Below are 17,161 nucleotides of genomic sequence, written 5' to 3'. Positions count from 1 at the left end.
GTATATTAACAATGATTCTTGGAATATACTTTCAGTATATAACAACGGTTTACATCACATTAAATTCACCCAAAATGGGTAACAAGTAACATAAGAACTGGCAAATTTGTTTTTGTTTTTTTTTTTCAGTTTTTTTTTAACTTACAATATCATAATATGTACAAACTGCATTAAAAGGACCCCCCTCCCTTCCTGTTAATCCCATAATGCAAGCAATATTTTTAGAATTTCAGGCACTGAAACTATTTCTCATTTAGTTTGAATTTATTGCGACTCAGAGGAACATAGAAATGGAAATAGTATATGGAGTTCAACCAGAAAAAAAATCCTTGCTTTACTGATGATGGTCTTCATCAGTTTTACACAAAGTATTTTTTAACAAAATTATTTTGCCTCCACAAGATTCTATTGTGACACTGTTTCGCTTCTAAAATACTTTTACAAGTAGGCCTTGAAAATCTAACAGTAAACAGTTAATGATAACCACATCATTTTTTTTTTTTTTTCCAGTTTGACATTTTTCAACATAGAAATATATTTATAAAAGTTTCTCTGGACACTAGGTCATGCTTGCATGGAATTTTACAGCAGCTTAAGAACACATTATGGATGCCATATAAATCTGGTGCAGAATTCTAACAAACTTGAAAAGGCCTCAATGGTTCATGGTTTTTATAACACCGTTAATTTATCACACAGTTAGAAAATGTCACACTTTGTATTACTATTTTTCCTTTAGAGCTTAGAGTACAACATGTCATTTGTAAGTTATGTTCTTGTTGACTAGTTTTTAAAGCCCCAGTTACCGAGGCAGCACTGTATATTATCTCTTAAATAAGGGTATCAAGGAGTCATAAATAAACAAAGGAGCGGCAAAAATACTGCCTAACCCAGTGATTTTTTTTTTCAATGGGGTTTTCCTTATAAGGAAGCTGAAATAGTAATTTTATACTTCTGACCACTTTTTTATTCCTACAAAATAGGCATCTAATTGAATTTTGTTAACATTTATGGTACATATCAGTTAATAAGGTGCCTTTGGGGATCAAATTTAAGCCTTTCGGGGACTGAAATAGCATCTTAAAATTCTTTTCTATAGCAGTGACCTCCTACGTTAAGTCATTGATAAAAGATCATTCCTGGAAACACGATTAGTGGATGGGTATATAGCAATAGAGTCTACATCATGTTGATACAGGAAAGCAATGTACATTAAAGCATCCCTGTCCAGTGTAGTGGCCAAAATTATTCATCTAAATGTTTAATGCAGAGGTCTAGTTGATGGTTTTTTTTTTCATTTACAATAGGTTGGCCTGTTCATATCAGCATGTTGGTCTTCTCTCTTCTTCTTCTCCTCCAAAACTAGGTGTTATTTATTTCTGCCCATACTGGTATGCATATTTGTTAACACTTTTGCATATCTTTTCAGACTTCTTGCCATATAAATTTGATTGTTCTGTCCTTAGATTTAATGATGCTGTATTTTCCCCCTAGAAAAAAGGGATACAAATCACACTCTTAGTAAATAAAAATGCACTGCCATAAAGACAAGGGGAATAAAAAGGTTACAAACCATTATGCATTCTTTTAATAGATTTTTTTTTTTTTTTTACAAAGGCCCAGAAAAAAAATCAAAATGCTATATACAGTATATGCCTAAAAGCCATACAGATGGTAATGCATGCATGGTTTGTAAAATGGATAACAAATATGGGGGCTTGAAGGAGGAACAAAAACTGATTTGAACTGAAATTTGAATGTAATGCATACACACAATTTTGGATTTATAGTTTGTACAAATATGAAACCAACATAAAAGTGAAGCTGGTGAAATGCGGATTGATGTGATGGTGGTCTTTATAGTATCCCATATTGTATTGTATGCTTAATTTACATTATGTTTTGTATTGCAGCCTGACTTGTTACTTCAAAATGTTGTTAATTGCTTTAATAAATCTTTGTAGACCTTGACAAAGTTCTCATTTTGATTAAATCAAACAATGTGTGATCTTTATAGATGATTCTTAACATTAAAGATTTGTTTTAAGAACCATACACAATTGTTATAAATATCTAATATCAGAATTCTAGAAGACATTATACATAGCGTTAATGCTTGTTTTACTTTTTAGCATCTAAGGCTGGATTTCAAAATGTGTACTATAAAATAAGGAGTTTGTAATATTTTTTTTTTTTCTGATATTTGAACCATGTCAATTATGTAAGTTTTCAAATAAGGTCACAAGAGGCTTACGCTGTGTAGTTTATTCTTTTTTTATTTTTCAATAAAAGGGACAAAATGGGTATATGAACAGGATAATGCAGACAACTGCCAAAAAAACACAGACAGTGGTTTATCCAATAGAAATTAACAGACCAGAAACAAATACAATAAAAGCCAGGTTTGCATGACCTTTGGTCATTAAAATAAAATAAAAAAATAAGAAATTTTTAAAAAAGACCAATATATGTGCCCTAGTTTTAAACAAAAGCACATATGCAATAATAAATAGTGACTCCCATAGTAAAAGATAAAATTTCAAGTTACGACAAACAGCTTTAATTACATGAATAGAAAAGGCCAATAACAAAATATTCTGCATTGCCATTTACAAAAAAAAAAAAAAGTATTGACTTTAAGTGATCTTTTACCTTAATATGCTTTGCATATGATTTATTTCCAATCTAAATATAAAGCACCATTTTGTTTTTTGGCAATGAAAATAAAATTTTAAATGTGTGTTTCTTTTACTGCACATGACAATTTGATGCTGGAATGTAGGGTGAAAAAAGAGGGACAGAAAGCACACTATAGAACAAACCAATGCCATCAGCTTGTGGTACTGTATACAGTATGGCAGCCATAGAAAAGAAGAAAATAAAGATATGTACAGCCCTCTGTAAGACGGCTCCTCTGCATGACAGTTTAATTGATATTCCCAACCAGCCATCATATGGCTTCTTTACTGTACAATGTCCTGTTTTATTTTTTTATTTTCTTGTTTTGAAATGTACAAATAGTTTGTACTATATTATCCTGCCAAAATAAAAAATATATATATTGTGGCAGCTTGTGTTTTTTTCCACTACCATAAAAAGGTACCTTGATACCTTTTCAAAAAGAACAAGCAACTGTTAAAAATACAAGCTTCGATATAAATACTATAGTTCCTACACTAGCCAAACATTTAAATTCAAATACCATTCTAAAAATACAGGAAAAAAAGAGACAATAGATGTGTTTTAGCATAGGAATCAACATGAGTGTGCATTTTCCTTATATTTAAGTAATATATAATAAGGAACTTTCCCTCCCCCCAAAAAAATGCACATTTTTTTTTTTTATACAACCTGAAAGGATCGGATTCGGGAGATATCCAAGGCATAGAAATTCCTCTACCATTTTATTTGCAATGAATAAGTCTTCTACTAAACAATGAAGCCCTAAAATACAGTCACCCTAAACAAAAGTGATGCTTTCTTAACAAAATGAAAATAAATCCACATTTTTATTAAAACTGCTTTTGTACACCAAAATACCCCTGTAATGTAAAAGCCAAAGCAATCATTTGTTTTAAGTACTTGTGGTGGTCTGTTTCCATTCACAGCATTGCCTACATGTTTTCTGTTAGTCAAGTAAATAACTGGCAGATATATATATATATATTTATGTATGTATATATATATATATATATATATATATATATATATATATATACACACATATACACTTGCACACATGTAAGTGTGCATATATATATATATATCTGTTTATGCAGGTGTATATGTCTGTACGCACATTTATGTGCACACAAGCATTTTTTATATATTTATATATATTTTAAATAGTTGCAATATTTCCCTTATGTATAAGTCTGTAAACAGGGAAATTCGTACAGTGCATTTAATTGTATCTGAGCATTCTTTATACTCAACCACAGTACCTCTGATTAAGAAAAAAAAAAGGTACACCTTTTTCTGGAAGAGTCAAGTGCTATTTGAACACCAGTTGGGGCAGATAGTAGCTTAATATTGAAACATTGCAGCAATGTATCTGTGTATCCTTAATGATGATAATACAGTGCAAAGCAAAAAAAATAAAACAACAAAGAATTTCAGGAGTGAGGATAAAAAAACGTTCAGGAGTGAAGATATAATGTCATATAGCAATCTTATTTTTAAATTGTGTTTCTCTTTTCTTATTTTTTTCCATTTACTTAAACGGGGTATTTTCAAGGCAAGCCTCAATAGTTCATAGTTAATCATCATTATATCTAGCTTATATGCCTGTTTCTTTTCAAATAAAAAGGTACCACTTTGTGTCCATATCTCTATTGTGCCACTTGATAGCATATACTTATTAGCTAACTTTCCATACAGTGCAGAATTTGAGTTTATGATTGTCAGTCAGACAACCACATATATTAATAATAATTTACTCTAATTTATTTCTCCTTTTTTCCAAGGTACTTACAAAGAGTCAATAAAACGAAACTCCTTGCCATTATATTTTAGTTTAGCTTTAATTTAAAGTTTAATTACAAAAACGTTAGGTAACATTGAAAAAAGGAGACTCAAATTCCTTCAAAGCTGATGGCAAGAACAACTAGCTTACATATCATTAAATAAATATAATGGAAGAATGATGATTAACTAGAATTCACTAGGTCATATTTTAGGTAGCCTCAGTTAAAAGAAATACAATATATTATAATTATACACTAGATCAATGGAGACCTACACATATCCATGTTGAATTAAGCTACACTGTCATTTCAACATGGTAAGAACCATTTAAATGGTTTCAAATAGACTGAAGGCACTCAGATATGTTTTGATTTAACCAAGTTAAAGAGCAAATTTCCAAGGCGTTTTTATTTTTTTAATTTATAATTTTTCTTTTATTTTTTTCTTTATTTCTCTAAATGCTACAGGTAACCCCTGGCATGAGGAAATGAGGTTCTGCCAGCATTTGCAGCACTAAAATTTCTGTCCCTGGAGGTTTGTCGTAGAGATGCTCCCTCTGCACATTGAAAAACAAAGCTGTACATGATATGTATTGCAAAATGTACGCAGCATGGTCACTTGTCAGAACGGAACTGGAAACAGCAATGTTTGCTTTGCAACTAATTCAGGGACAAAGTAGCTATAAAACACACCGTACATGCTTCTATTAAAAAAATAAAAAATAAAAAAAAACAACATACACAACATGTAAATTATTGCACAAGAGAAAGGCTCAAAGTTTGCGTAAAATGCAATAGTATTGCCCCAATAAAGAACATGCATTCAAACGGTGAGAACGAAATATAAAAGAAATTATTTAAAAAAAAAAAAAAATCTGGTGTGCTAGTGTTAAGCACATTTTTGTATCCTCGGGTTTCATTATTTTTATTTTTATTTTTTTTATCACAAGGGTCTAGAAAAAAAAAATCTACATGGGGTTTATTGATATACCTCTATTCAGTTTTTATATCATTATTCAAGACTCGATCACTGTGCCATTTTTTCATGTGTTTCTCCAGGGTACTGTACACGCTAAAAGGCATCTGACAAATTTCACATTTGTAAACGTCTTTTCCCACCTGACCATGTGTTTTCATGTGCCGGGTAAGTTTGCTACTCTGCGCGCAGGCGTAGTTGCAAAGCTCACACTTATAAGGACGTTCACCAGTGTGGCTTCTCCTGTGAACAGTGAGGTTACTACAGTTCTTGAAGATTTTTCCACAGTACTCACAAGTATCACTGCGCCTGCCCTCTTTAGAACTGGGCCTTCCAGGACCACCAATATGGGGGGTGCTTCCTCCACTTCCTGTGCCACTACGGCCTGAAATTCCCCCATCCATCTCTCCTGGAGGTGTAGAGAAACGTAAACTACCATTTTCAGATGAGTGCTCTGAGGAAGAGGCAAAAGGCGATTGTCTAGAGTCTCCAAAACTGAGGAATGGATCTTTTAGCTGCCTAGATGCGGCGTAACCAGCAAGCCACTGGGAGTAAACATTTTCTGTATTAGGCATAGCTGCAACAGGGAGATCAAATTCCTTCTCAAGTTTGATGCGTTTAGAAAAAGGGCTCATAGAACTCGGACTACGAAGAAGCAATTTTTTTGACAAGCCTCCTGAGGCAGATTCACCAGGTGAACAACCCCTCCCATTTACAGTACCACCGTCTATACGATCTGATTCTCCAGCCACTGAGTCTTCATCACAAGTGTCTCTTTGAGCTTCTGGTTCAGATAAATGCCCTCTTTTATGTTTTTCAACCAATGCCTGATGAAAGGTATCACTAAAGTGATGCATTGCACCAAGGCCAACACCTTGCATGACATCAGGCATAGATCGACTTTCCTCGCCAGATCTAGAGTTGTTTTCATGGTGACGAGCAGCTTCTAGATTTAGGGCAAAACTATAATCTGGCCGGCTATCTGTTTCTGTCAAATCCTCCTCCTCCTCCTCTTCTTCCTCCTCTTCCTCTTCTTCTTCTTCTTCCTCTTCCTCTTCCTCATCACCATTCTCTGGAATCAGGTTTGGGTCATTTTCACTTTTAAACTTAGCTACTACAGACTTGAGGGCACTGCTTGCACTGCCAACTAAATCACTGGTTCCAGGCTCAGGAGAACTGGCAGTGGACAAACCATCGTCTGATTTAACTGTCATTGGGGACGATTTATGCATGTGTGTTTTCATGTGGCGCTTGAGTTTGCTGGCTTGTGTACAAGCATGGTCACAAAGGTTGCACTTATAAGGTTTTTCTCCAGTGTGACTTCTACGGTGTACTACAAGATTGCTCTGAAATTTAAATGTTTTTCCACAAAACTCACAGGACTTTGATTTCAAAGTAGGCTGAGAAGGAGGAGGTACAGACTGAAGAGGAGGAAGGGGTGGAGTTGCCAAAAATGGTGGTTTACTGTTGGATTGGAATGGCTGCAGTAACCTTTGCATAGGGCTGGGCCGATTTGGAGACAAAGGCGGGCTGGAACTAGAAGTATTTCCAGCTAATTCTCTAAGCCTCCGTGAAAAATCCATAGCTGGTGGCTCCATAGCCAAGGGGTTAAGTCGCAGCACCCTGTCAAAGGCACTCGGGTGATGTGTAGCGAGAGCCATTTCTTCTGCACCCAGGCGTTCTATGCGATGAGGATCCAAGTGATGTCTTGGTGGTGGGCTAAATAGTGGGGGAGTTGGTGGGAATCGACCCTCATTAAGACCAGACGCCTCTCTTGATACTGATCCAGGGATTCTCAATAAGTTAAAGGGATTATTGTCAGAAATATGAATTCCATGGAGTGGAGGCTGTGAGGGACATTCTGCACCCAGTCCTGATGGAATGCCTACCCGGGGTGTAAGTGGACTGCCATGGTCACTTTCCAGATAGATTCTGAAGCCATGAGTGTTCTGTGCATGTTGCAGGAGAAACCATGCACTGGAGAATGGCTGTTTACATGTTGTACATGTATAGCTGCTGGGCTCATCTTTGCCTGAAAAACAGAACAATGGGAACATAAATTATTAAACGGTTAGCAAATCATCAAAAGTACAACAATAACTATACATTCTACTTTCCTAAAAGAATAAGCAGAAGCAATGAAACTGTGGGCATATACTAGTATAAATATACTTTGATTCTAAATTATGACCGAGAAACATTTTTGGCTCAAAAAGTATAGTTACAGTTAAAACATTTAGAAGAATATGAATACTTGTGATATATGGGGAAAAAAAGCTGCGATTGTTGTGGGTGAGATTTTCGTAATCCCATTAAAAACTATTACTCCATCTCTCATCAACCTCTACTCAACAATAGGTTACTCAAGGTGATATTATTTATAATATCCCTAACACTGTCCATGCATAAGAACTCACTGTTCTATTCATTTTGCACCTAATATTAATAGCATTTATTTTAAGCAATGTTGTATTTAGTTTAGTGGTCCTCTAAAGACGGAAGTTTACTTGACATTAGCAATACACTGTCACAGTTTAGTCAGACTAAAGACATAAACAAAACTATATGGTTTGCTGACTCAAATTATTGGCTACTACCCAAGGGCTCCTGATGCAAAACACATTCAGTGCACATTTTTGTATTCCTCTTGAAACTGATGTGACATTAGGAAGTGGCACTTTTGGAAAATGACAGAGTTAGATTGCCTGCCAGGAAGATGTCTAGGGTAAAAAGGAAAACTCCTGGTTGTGTGCAAGCAAAGTGTCTACTGCCAAAACACAAAGAAATGTATCACATAATTTTCGCAAATTTCGGTCCAGATAAATGGTGATAAACCCAAAGAAAATACATTTTAGATTTGTGTCCATGATGACAAGATTTAACCACTTAAGCTTTGGAAGGTTTTACCCCCTTCATGACCACAGCATTTTTTATTTTTTTTTGCTATTGAGTACTGCGCTGCTTTAACTGACAATAGGTGCAGTCATGCAACACTGTAATGTTAAAACAAATGTAACAAATAAAATGTTTATTATTTTTTTCACACAAATAGTTTCCTTTGGTGATATTTGATTACCAAAAGACTGAAAAAAAATAATATTTTCTTCTGTTATAAAACATTTTCAATAAAAAAAATAAAAAAATTAAATGATCTCATAAATTTACACCAAAGTGCATTCTGCTACATCTTTGGAAATAAAAAAAAATCCAAATAAGTGTATATTAATTAATTAACTAGGGTATATATACTGGAATTTACCAACTTGCCAACCGGCTAATGCCAATATACGTTGGCAGAATGGCTCTCCGTAAAAGCAGGATAGCACAGCGGAAGCGTGTCCGCGGGTCCGGCGGCGGCCCGCGATCGCGGTGAGGAAAGGCAGAACAGGCAACTGCCTATGTAAACAAGGCATTTCCCTGTTCTGCCTAGTGACATGACAGGGATCTACCGCTCCCAGTGATCGAAGCAGTGAAACTGTCATGTTTCAGTAAGCCCATCCCCCTACAGTTAGCACACGCTGAGGGAACATACAACCCCTTGATCGCCCCCTAGTGTTAACCCCTTCCCTGCCTGTGTCATTTTTACATTGATCAGTGCATTTTTATAGCTCTGATCAATGTCATAATGTTACTGATCCCCAAAAAGTGTCATTTTGCCCGCTGCATTTTTGCAGTCCTGCAAAAAATCGCAGATTGCCGACATTACCAGTAAAAACAATAAACAATAAATAAAAGTCCCTAAATTGATCCCGTAGTTTATTAACGCGATAACTTTTGCGCAAACCAACCAATATATGCCTATTGCGATTTTTTTTTTACCAAAAATATGTTAAAAAATATATATCGGCCTGAACTGATGAATACATTTGTTTTTGTAGATATATTTTTGGGGATATGCATTATAGCAGAAAGTAAAAAGAAATGGTGTTTTTTTTTTTTCAAAATTGACACTCTTTTTTTGAAAGAAAGGCCGAAACGTACAGGTACATCCCCCCCCCCCCCCAGCACGGAGCTGCCGCCCGCTTGCAGAACATCTACTGTGGGTGGGTGGCAAGCAGTTTTTAAAGGTGAACTCTGGGCAGATATAAACGCTTAAAATATTTATCAAAACATTAGTACATTTCTTATCTTTTTTTTAATGCAAGCAGTTTAAATACCTGAAATTTATTAAGTATTTGCCTCTAGTTAATCCCCTATACAGCAGGGCTAAAATGGGAAGGAAGAAAAGCAACACAATCAGCCAGTCAATTGCGCTGTATTGGTCATAATTTATAGGGACATACTGATATGAGTAAAGAGCAAAGAGGACAGAGAGATGAGCTCATCAGTGTGCAACTTCCCTTTACTGACCAGTCTTTTCCTATACGATCCAGGCTGGGGGACAAGACTTATAAGTGTTAAATGACTTCAGAAAAAACACCAGGTTCCCTCCACTGCCAGACAGGGCTTTGCTGTATAACAGGCCTGTGTAAATCTCAGAACTGGGTGATCAGAAATACAAATCCTTTGGCATATAAGACAGCTCCCCTGCATGCATTTCATTTTTGTACGTAACTGTTTGCCTGGAGTTCAGTTTTAACCACATTCCTTTTGAATAACTGCAAAAAGAAATGAAGGGAAACCTTCAAAGATGTAACCCTACAGTTTGTTACAAATAATATTTTTCTATTAGGGTGGGCAAGGGTTGGAACCTCTGACAGACTTTTATTGCATCACGCATTCTCACTTCCTGTCCTGGGGGCTGGATTTCCGTTTTGATTGTTATATAGAAAATTAGACGTTGTTATTGGAGATCCGGTAGAAGAGTGTTTGTGTATTTACGATACATTTGTGGTGATTAAAGAACTCCCACTATCTAATATTTACTAGAATAGATCTAAGTCATTTATTACAGCTGAAATACACAAATTCTGAGCAAGAGAAAAAAATATATACTGGTGTTTTAAATGAAAGCATATTTTCAGTGGAGGGGTGCTTAGCTATGAAGCATGCTTCTGACCTGACCTGTAATTTACTTTGCAATGCATTTTAATCTCATTAAGTGTATCCTGCTCTTGGATAAATCTCTTTACAAGATTAGGTCATACACAGTGAAATTAGGTTTTAAACATTTGCCTAATGTAAAATGTGAAAAGTAGCAAGATTTTCAAATAAAATATTACTGACCCTAGAGCAATACTGTGCAGTCTATCTGTTGAATTAGGTTTGCATTTAAGTGGAACTCTGGACCCCTTTTTTTTTTTTTTTAATGGAGGGGGAAAGGGGTCAAACCTCCTCTGAAATTGTATTGCTTAGATCGAAGAAGTGCAAAGAATGAGTCCTTATATGTGTCCAGATTAAATGTTATTATTTGCTGAATTCAGTAAAATCACCAATGTGCTTCAGGGTTTCAGAAGTCTGACCCCTTCCTCTGGGTTGGAATGCACAAGGGCTAGAATCTGGACTCAGATTTTAGCCCTTGTGCCACACTAATGTTTTCAGTCCAAATTCCGACCCTTTCAAAATCCAGCACTGATGAAGGCAGACCTCTGAAGCCCCAAAACACGTTGGACTTTTTTTACTGAGTGCAACAAATAATAACAATTTTGGGGTACAAATAAGTATACTGATGCATTCCCCCTTTGCCATTCTCCAAAGCTTTTAGAAGAACCAACTTGGTGGCTCTTGTAAGATGAGACAGCTGCCTGTGGATTCACATCTACTTGACCAACTAAGACTCCAATTGTCCCTAGGGATCCAGCACTCTTGTTTGTCCTCACCATAATATAGAAATATATTGCTGTCTCTGGGTTGATTGGTAAACTCATCTAATTTCCTACATCAGTGGGAGAGTTGTCACTGGGACTAGAAGTGAAAAAGAATCTCTCCAACAGGGAAACAACAGAAACACAAAAATACTTTTTTCAACCAACCAAGACAAAACTGTAACCTGCATCATATAATGCTTTGTGTGTGCATGACCATAGAAAGTGTTATCTCCCTTCCTGTATCAAAGGTTTCTCTGGGCCTTTGAACTATTGCCTCCTATTAAAAAGAAATATGTTTTGCAGCACTTACATCTTAAAGTTTTTAAATAACACCTTTCAATTCCCACAATAGTTCACATACATTTTTCAACCCCACATAAATAAAACACATTGCGGAATTACACATTTCTATGTGAAACGGGGCCTTAATCCTCCACACATCTCTCATGTAAAAGCTTGGGACAATCTTCTAAACTTACAGGCTGATCTGACCCTGGATCTCCTAGCAGAAGACTGAACTGCCACTTTAAAGACTATCATTAATGAATTCTGCCATGAAATGCAATATAAAATTACCCATAGAGCTTATTATGCCTTTAATACTACACCAAAGTGGAAACTCTTTTCTCCTCAAAAGATGTTCTGAATGTAACTTAGAGAAATTAGATTTAAACCTCCTGTGGTTCTGCTTTATCATTCAAACTTTTTGGGAACAAACATATACATTTATGTCTACCATTTGTGCTTTAAAAAAAAAAAAACACAATCACCAACCTATTCCACACAAATAACAAGGCAGTCCCTAACACTGCCCTCAAAAAACATTCAGGAAATTAAAGCACATATGTATCCTGGCTGCCAAAAAAATGCATACTTGAAAACGAGATCCTACCATATGCCCCTGTGGAACAAGATGTCATCTATACCCTTCATTCAAATTCATGCTCATAAACACATTAGATACCAAGAAAAAAGAGATAGACATGTACTCAAAAATGTTTCCAAACATAGTCCTCTTCTTTTAATACATAGCATGCCTAGGTCTCTGCTTTTTTTTTTTAAGCTCTTTTGGCCATACTTCTCCTATGAGTCACAGTAGTGCACTTGGTTCTGCACTCCCATTACCCAAATTAAGCTGATAGCAGGCCAACGTCACAGAGCCTAGATCTGCCTCGATGCCTGACTGGCAGCTGGTTTGGGCTCTTAGAATGCTGCTGAGAGCCTGAGCCAGCCACTTCTGCCCTCCTTACAGTCTGGCACTCCAGTAAGTGCTGGAGGGGAAGATTGTAGAGCGGTGAGAGGGACCCAAGAACCTGAGTTGGCTCTCAGTGTAGAGCTGGCATGAGACAGCTGAAGCACAGGATTGATGCTTCATTCAAAGAGATGAGTTTGTATTTTTATTTTGTTGAAATCCCACACTTCCCTTTAACTATTCATTAATATCAAGAAATCATAATAGCCAGCTCCTGATTATTATTATAGCTTAGAGATTTTGTATGCATCATGTAACAACAGTCAAGCAATATATTGAAATATATTTAAAGTCCAACTTGTTTCCATTTTCAATAGAACAGGGGAAAGTTAAAACTACTGTTAGTTATTTTCCATCCATATCCAATTAGGAATATATCTCTTCGCTTCCTGTCCTGTAAACCCAACAGGAAGTAAATTACACTTGCCGTTGGGGAGCATACATTTTTTAAAAAAAAAATGCTTTTTACTGCTCCTAAGAGCTCCCCCTTAACATACAAGGATAAAAACAATACTAGTTGACACTTTCCACCACAAATCGGTCTTCAGAGGGCCATGCTTATTTAAACAAGTCCTTAGATAGTTGTCACAGGAACAAGTGCTCCCATTGAAAGCTTCCTCTTTTAGAAGTAGCTTAAAATTGTGGCTGTACCCTTGTTTCCATTCCCAGTGGCATTGGGGATCAGGAAAATTAGATGGTGTGAACTTGCTAACAAGGAAACAAACATCAATAAAAGCCTGAAAGGGACTCTAATCCCTCACCTCCCTATCCAAAACTTAAAAAAAACAAAACATTTTGGTTATACTTTAATAACGTCAATGAAAAGAACTGTTAACCTAAATTCTTGCATAAGAGCAGAAGACCGTCTTGGAAAATGGTAATTATAACCAGCCATCTCACAGCAAATAACGCATTGCTGTTTTATAGGCTCCCTGTTTTTTACCAGGACACTGTATACGGAGAACGGGAGGCCTACTCGCATTCCTCAACCTCACACCATCAATAAATGTGCTACTTGCCATAATAATCTGAATGACTTTATTCAGGCAATCTTCAGCTGCCTAAAGATCAGGATTGATCTATGTGGTAAAATTATGTTTCTACTGATTTGCTGGAGTGCAAAATGTTCATTTGCTTTGAAGAAAAAAAATCTTTATTTAAACCTCAGAAACCATTTTTTTATTATCTTACCAAACATCTACAAAAATCTGGGGGTCAACTGAGATGAAATGTTTTCAAAAATGTGTTAGAGTGACACAACCCTTGTAATTCTCAGTAAAAGCTTTAAAGCCTTGCTAAGAATCCTATTTGTATCAAAGGTTTTAACAGATACATGTATTTTACTGGAGTAGATTTAACTAATGATCATAATAGCACAGCTCAGACTTGGAAATGTCAGTCATCGGAAATCATTTTAATTCATGAGAAAAAGATGACACTAATACATGAAATAACCTAAACTTCTTCTTGAGATAAATGTATAACATAATAACAATTGAACGGAAATAAATGGAATAAACGGAGGTCCATAAAGTTTACTTATATCTAATGAAGTTTACTTTTTTCCTATGGAAAAATCTTCAATATACAGTAATATCGCTAATAAAATTCCTAGAATCAATACCACAGTCACTTGCAAAGATTACTCTACTGGGACTTATACTGCACACCCTCCATGCATTCATATAGTCAAAAGGGCAGGTCCATGTTTATGCATGCATCCATGCAGAGCAAAGCAACAGGATCGCTCTAAGGCCCCTCTAGTGCATACCTTTTAGTGCATACCTTTCCTTAACTCCACTGTAGCTTTATTCAAACAAAGGCTGTCCAGTGTAGGTTACAGCCGTTGCAGTAGGAACATGTGACAGTGCTGAGCCAATCCCCAAGCACCTGCCCTACCTCTCTATCTACCTGGAAGTACTGTTTGTGTCCCTAGCTCCTAACCGCTGAACAGAGCTAAGTCAAGAATTTTACTTCACTGGATGACTGTCATGGGGGAAACAAACAAAAGGTGCTTGTAAGTGCAGTAAACACGAGACTTTATTGCTCAAGACATAAAAACACACTTCCTAGAGATAAAAAGTAAACAGGCTCATTATAGCAAATAGGTAGTCCAGTGGTAAGAGGTTACATAGTTGCATAGTAGGTAAGGTTGAATAAGGACAATAGTCCATCCAATTCAACGTGTGTCAGTGTCAATAATTATTTCCCATATGCCTGAATGCTTTAAGATGCACGTCCAACAGTCTTTTAAAAATATCAATACTCCTCACTTCCAGGTATTTATGCCAATGAAGAAGGAGCCAATACTCATGCTCCGAAATGTGCCCTGCCCCCTTTGACGTCACATCCGGGTACCTGCGTTCTACACTGGTCTCGGCCACCCCTCTTTGACGTGCCATCCTGGTACCTGCGTTCCACGCTGATCTGATCCCAGCAGAACGGCTGTCCTTCCTGGTGTCTCCCCTTGCGGCTCCCCACTGCTGGTCGGCTGGGATCCATCCAATTGTGCTGTGACCTGGACATCCTCGGGACCTCTTACTGCAGGACTACCCATTTGCTATGATGAACCGGTTTACTTTTTATCTCTAGTAAGTGTGTTTATTTCTTTGCCAATAAAGTCTTGTGTTTACTGCAGTTAGAAGTGCCTTCTGTTTGTTTACCCTTACCAGAGATTGCTTCCTTCTTGTCTTCCAAAATATCTGTCTGCCCGATCTGCACCTTGCCTACACTGCGGACTACCATCTCTGGCCAGTCATGTTATCGAGAGCGCCCTACATTCCATTTACCTTGTGACTGTTAGGCCTCGTACACACGACCGAGTTTCTCTGCAAAAACCAGCAAGAAACTTGCTGGGAGATATTTTTTTGCCGAGGAAACTGGTCGTGTGTACATTTTCGTCGAGGAAACTGTCGAGAAACTCGACGAGCCAAAAAGAGAGCATGTTCTCTATTTACTTGACGGGAATGGAGAAAATTGGCTTGTTGAGTTTCTCGACGGCTTCACAAGGAACTCGACGAGCAAAACGATGTGTTTCGCCCGTCGAGTTTCGCGGTCGTGTGTACGAGGCCTAACATATATAAAGGTTTCCTTTAATCACCAGAAAAACAAATATTGGTTGACAGAATGTCTGTACTGAATTACCAGGGGTCCATCAACCAAAGGTGAATATTTTGAACCTCTGGTCCATTTGCATACCCAGTTATATGCTTAGTTAAGAACTAAATTACATGATTTTGTTCAGACATGATCTACCAAATCTATTAAGCCACAGTACAAAAATAAGATAAATAAATAAAATGCAAACGCTTTAATTTGGATTGAGCTGCAACTATTTCTAAACATAAAGCAAATGGTAGAATCATGCTTTTAAATTTCTCCCATAAAACAGGGCTAGCATTGCTGTATAATGAAAGGCCGTATTTTTACATGGAGTGCTGTGAGGATGAGTGTGTGACCCAGCTGATGGCAAGAGCGGGTCAATGGATGCATTAAAGTTAAGTTAATAAATAAAATGACTTGTTCAGTCAAGCATGTGTTAATGACACAGCAAGCAAGGATATCACTCAAAACTTTATTGATCATTGTGAACTTTTCATCCTGGCCAGACATCCTCAAAAACAAATTGCATGTGTGAGAGCAACTATTATAAAAAAAAAACAATGGTTTACATAGTTAGGTTGAAAAAAAGTGCAAGCAGATCGAGTTCAACCAATATATAAAAAAATAATACATTAATTGAAAAACCTCCATATACAGAATCCAGATGCAGAAAAAGGATGAAAGTTAAAATCAAATATTTTATATTGTTTTTATTTTCTATTTTAAATAAATAGGTAGTATAATATGAAGTATTATCTGATGAAAATAGCCACTTGCGCCATATTAAACCCTTGGTTTTAAACACTTTCAGCAGACTATTTAAAGTATTTGTAAAGGAAAAAATTGTATTTAAAAAAATTATGAACATGTTATACTTACCTGTGCAATGGTTTTGCACAAAGCACCCTTGATCTTCCTTTTCTCAGTCCCCTGCTGCTGCTCTGGGCCCTCCCCCTTGCAGAGTGTCACCATAGCAAGCAGCTTGCTTTGGGGGCACTCGTGCATGCTCACTCCCAAGCTGGCTGTCTTTGCCCATAAGAGACACAGAGAGTGTGGTTCAGCCTTGCCATACGCTCCTGCCTCACTGCCTGTGATTGACAGCAGTGGGAGCCAATGGCTCCTGCAACTGAGTCAATCAGGACAGTAAGACCTGGGAGAGCCTCGGGTCTTGTGCACGTCGCTGGATTGAGATCAGGCTTAGGTAAGTATTAGGGGGGCTGAGAGGGGAGCTGCACACTGAATGTTTTTTACCTTTATGCATAGGATGCATGAAGGTAAAAAGAAAAAAAAACTTCAGTCTTTACAACCACTTTAATCACTTAAGGTGGGCATAGATAGATTGAAATTTAGATAGTTAAGAAGGACCAGACAAATTTTGATCTGTGTGTGGTCCTCCCTGTTCGACAGAAGAAGTCTATCAAATGAACAAGATGATAACCTCTGGTGATGAGTGGCTGCAGCTGCTGATAGGTGTATTCTGACAGAACCAAGTCCCGATGTCAGAACACAACGTCCTGGTGGGGGACGCCTTGTTTTTGTGGATGGAGGAATTTGCTCGCTGAACATAAAAAAAGTTATTGTCTATAGGCAGCTTTACTGAGTAGAGCTTGTGCCATGA

The 17,161-nt window shown here is 36.9% G+C and overlaps 1 protein-coding gene across 8 annotated transcripts in view; it reads right to left on the bottom strand.

The window, feature by feature from the left end:
* Nucleotides 1–766: 766 nt before the first annotated feature.
* BCL11A (BAF chromatin remodeling complex subunit BCL11A) overlaps nt 767–17,161 on the bottom strand; it is a 180,930-nt gene continuing 164,535 nt past the window's right edge. For 5 of the 8 annotated variants that reach the window (XM_040351136.1, XM_040351137.1, XM_040351130.1 and 2 more), the window contains exon 3: nt 4,905–7,474. In XM_040351136.1, the coding sequence (XP_040207070.1) occupies nt 5,460–7,474 (2,015 nt within the window). In that variant the 3' untranslated portion in view covers nt 4,905–5,459. Of the gene's footprint in view, nt 1,491–4,904; nt 7,475–17,161 lie in introns of those variants that run through there. The other 3 variants (XM_040351133.1, XM_040351138.1, XM_040351132.1) reach the window with 3 other exon arrangements.

This window comes from Rana temporaria, chromosome 4, assembly GCF_905171775.1.
Source record: "Rana temporaria chromosome 4, aRanTem1.1, whole genome shotgun sequence".
Taxonomy (NCBI): Eukaryota; Metazoa; Chordata; class Amphibia; order Anura; family Ranidae; genus Rana; species Rana temporaria.
Note: the sequence above shows the minus strand (reverse complement) of the source record. Positions and strands in the feature narration are given on the sequence as shown.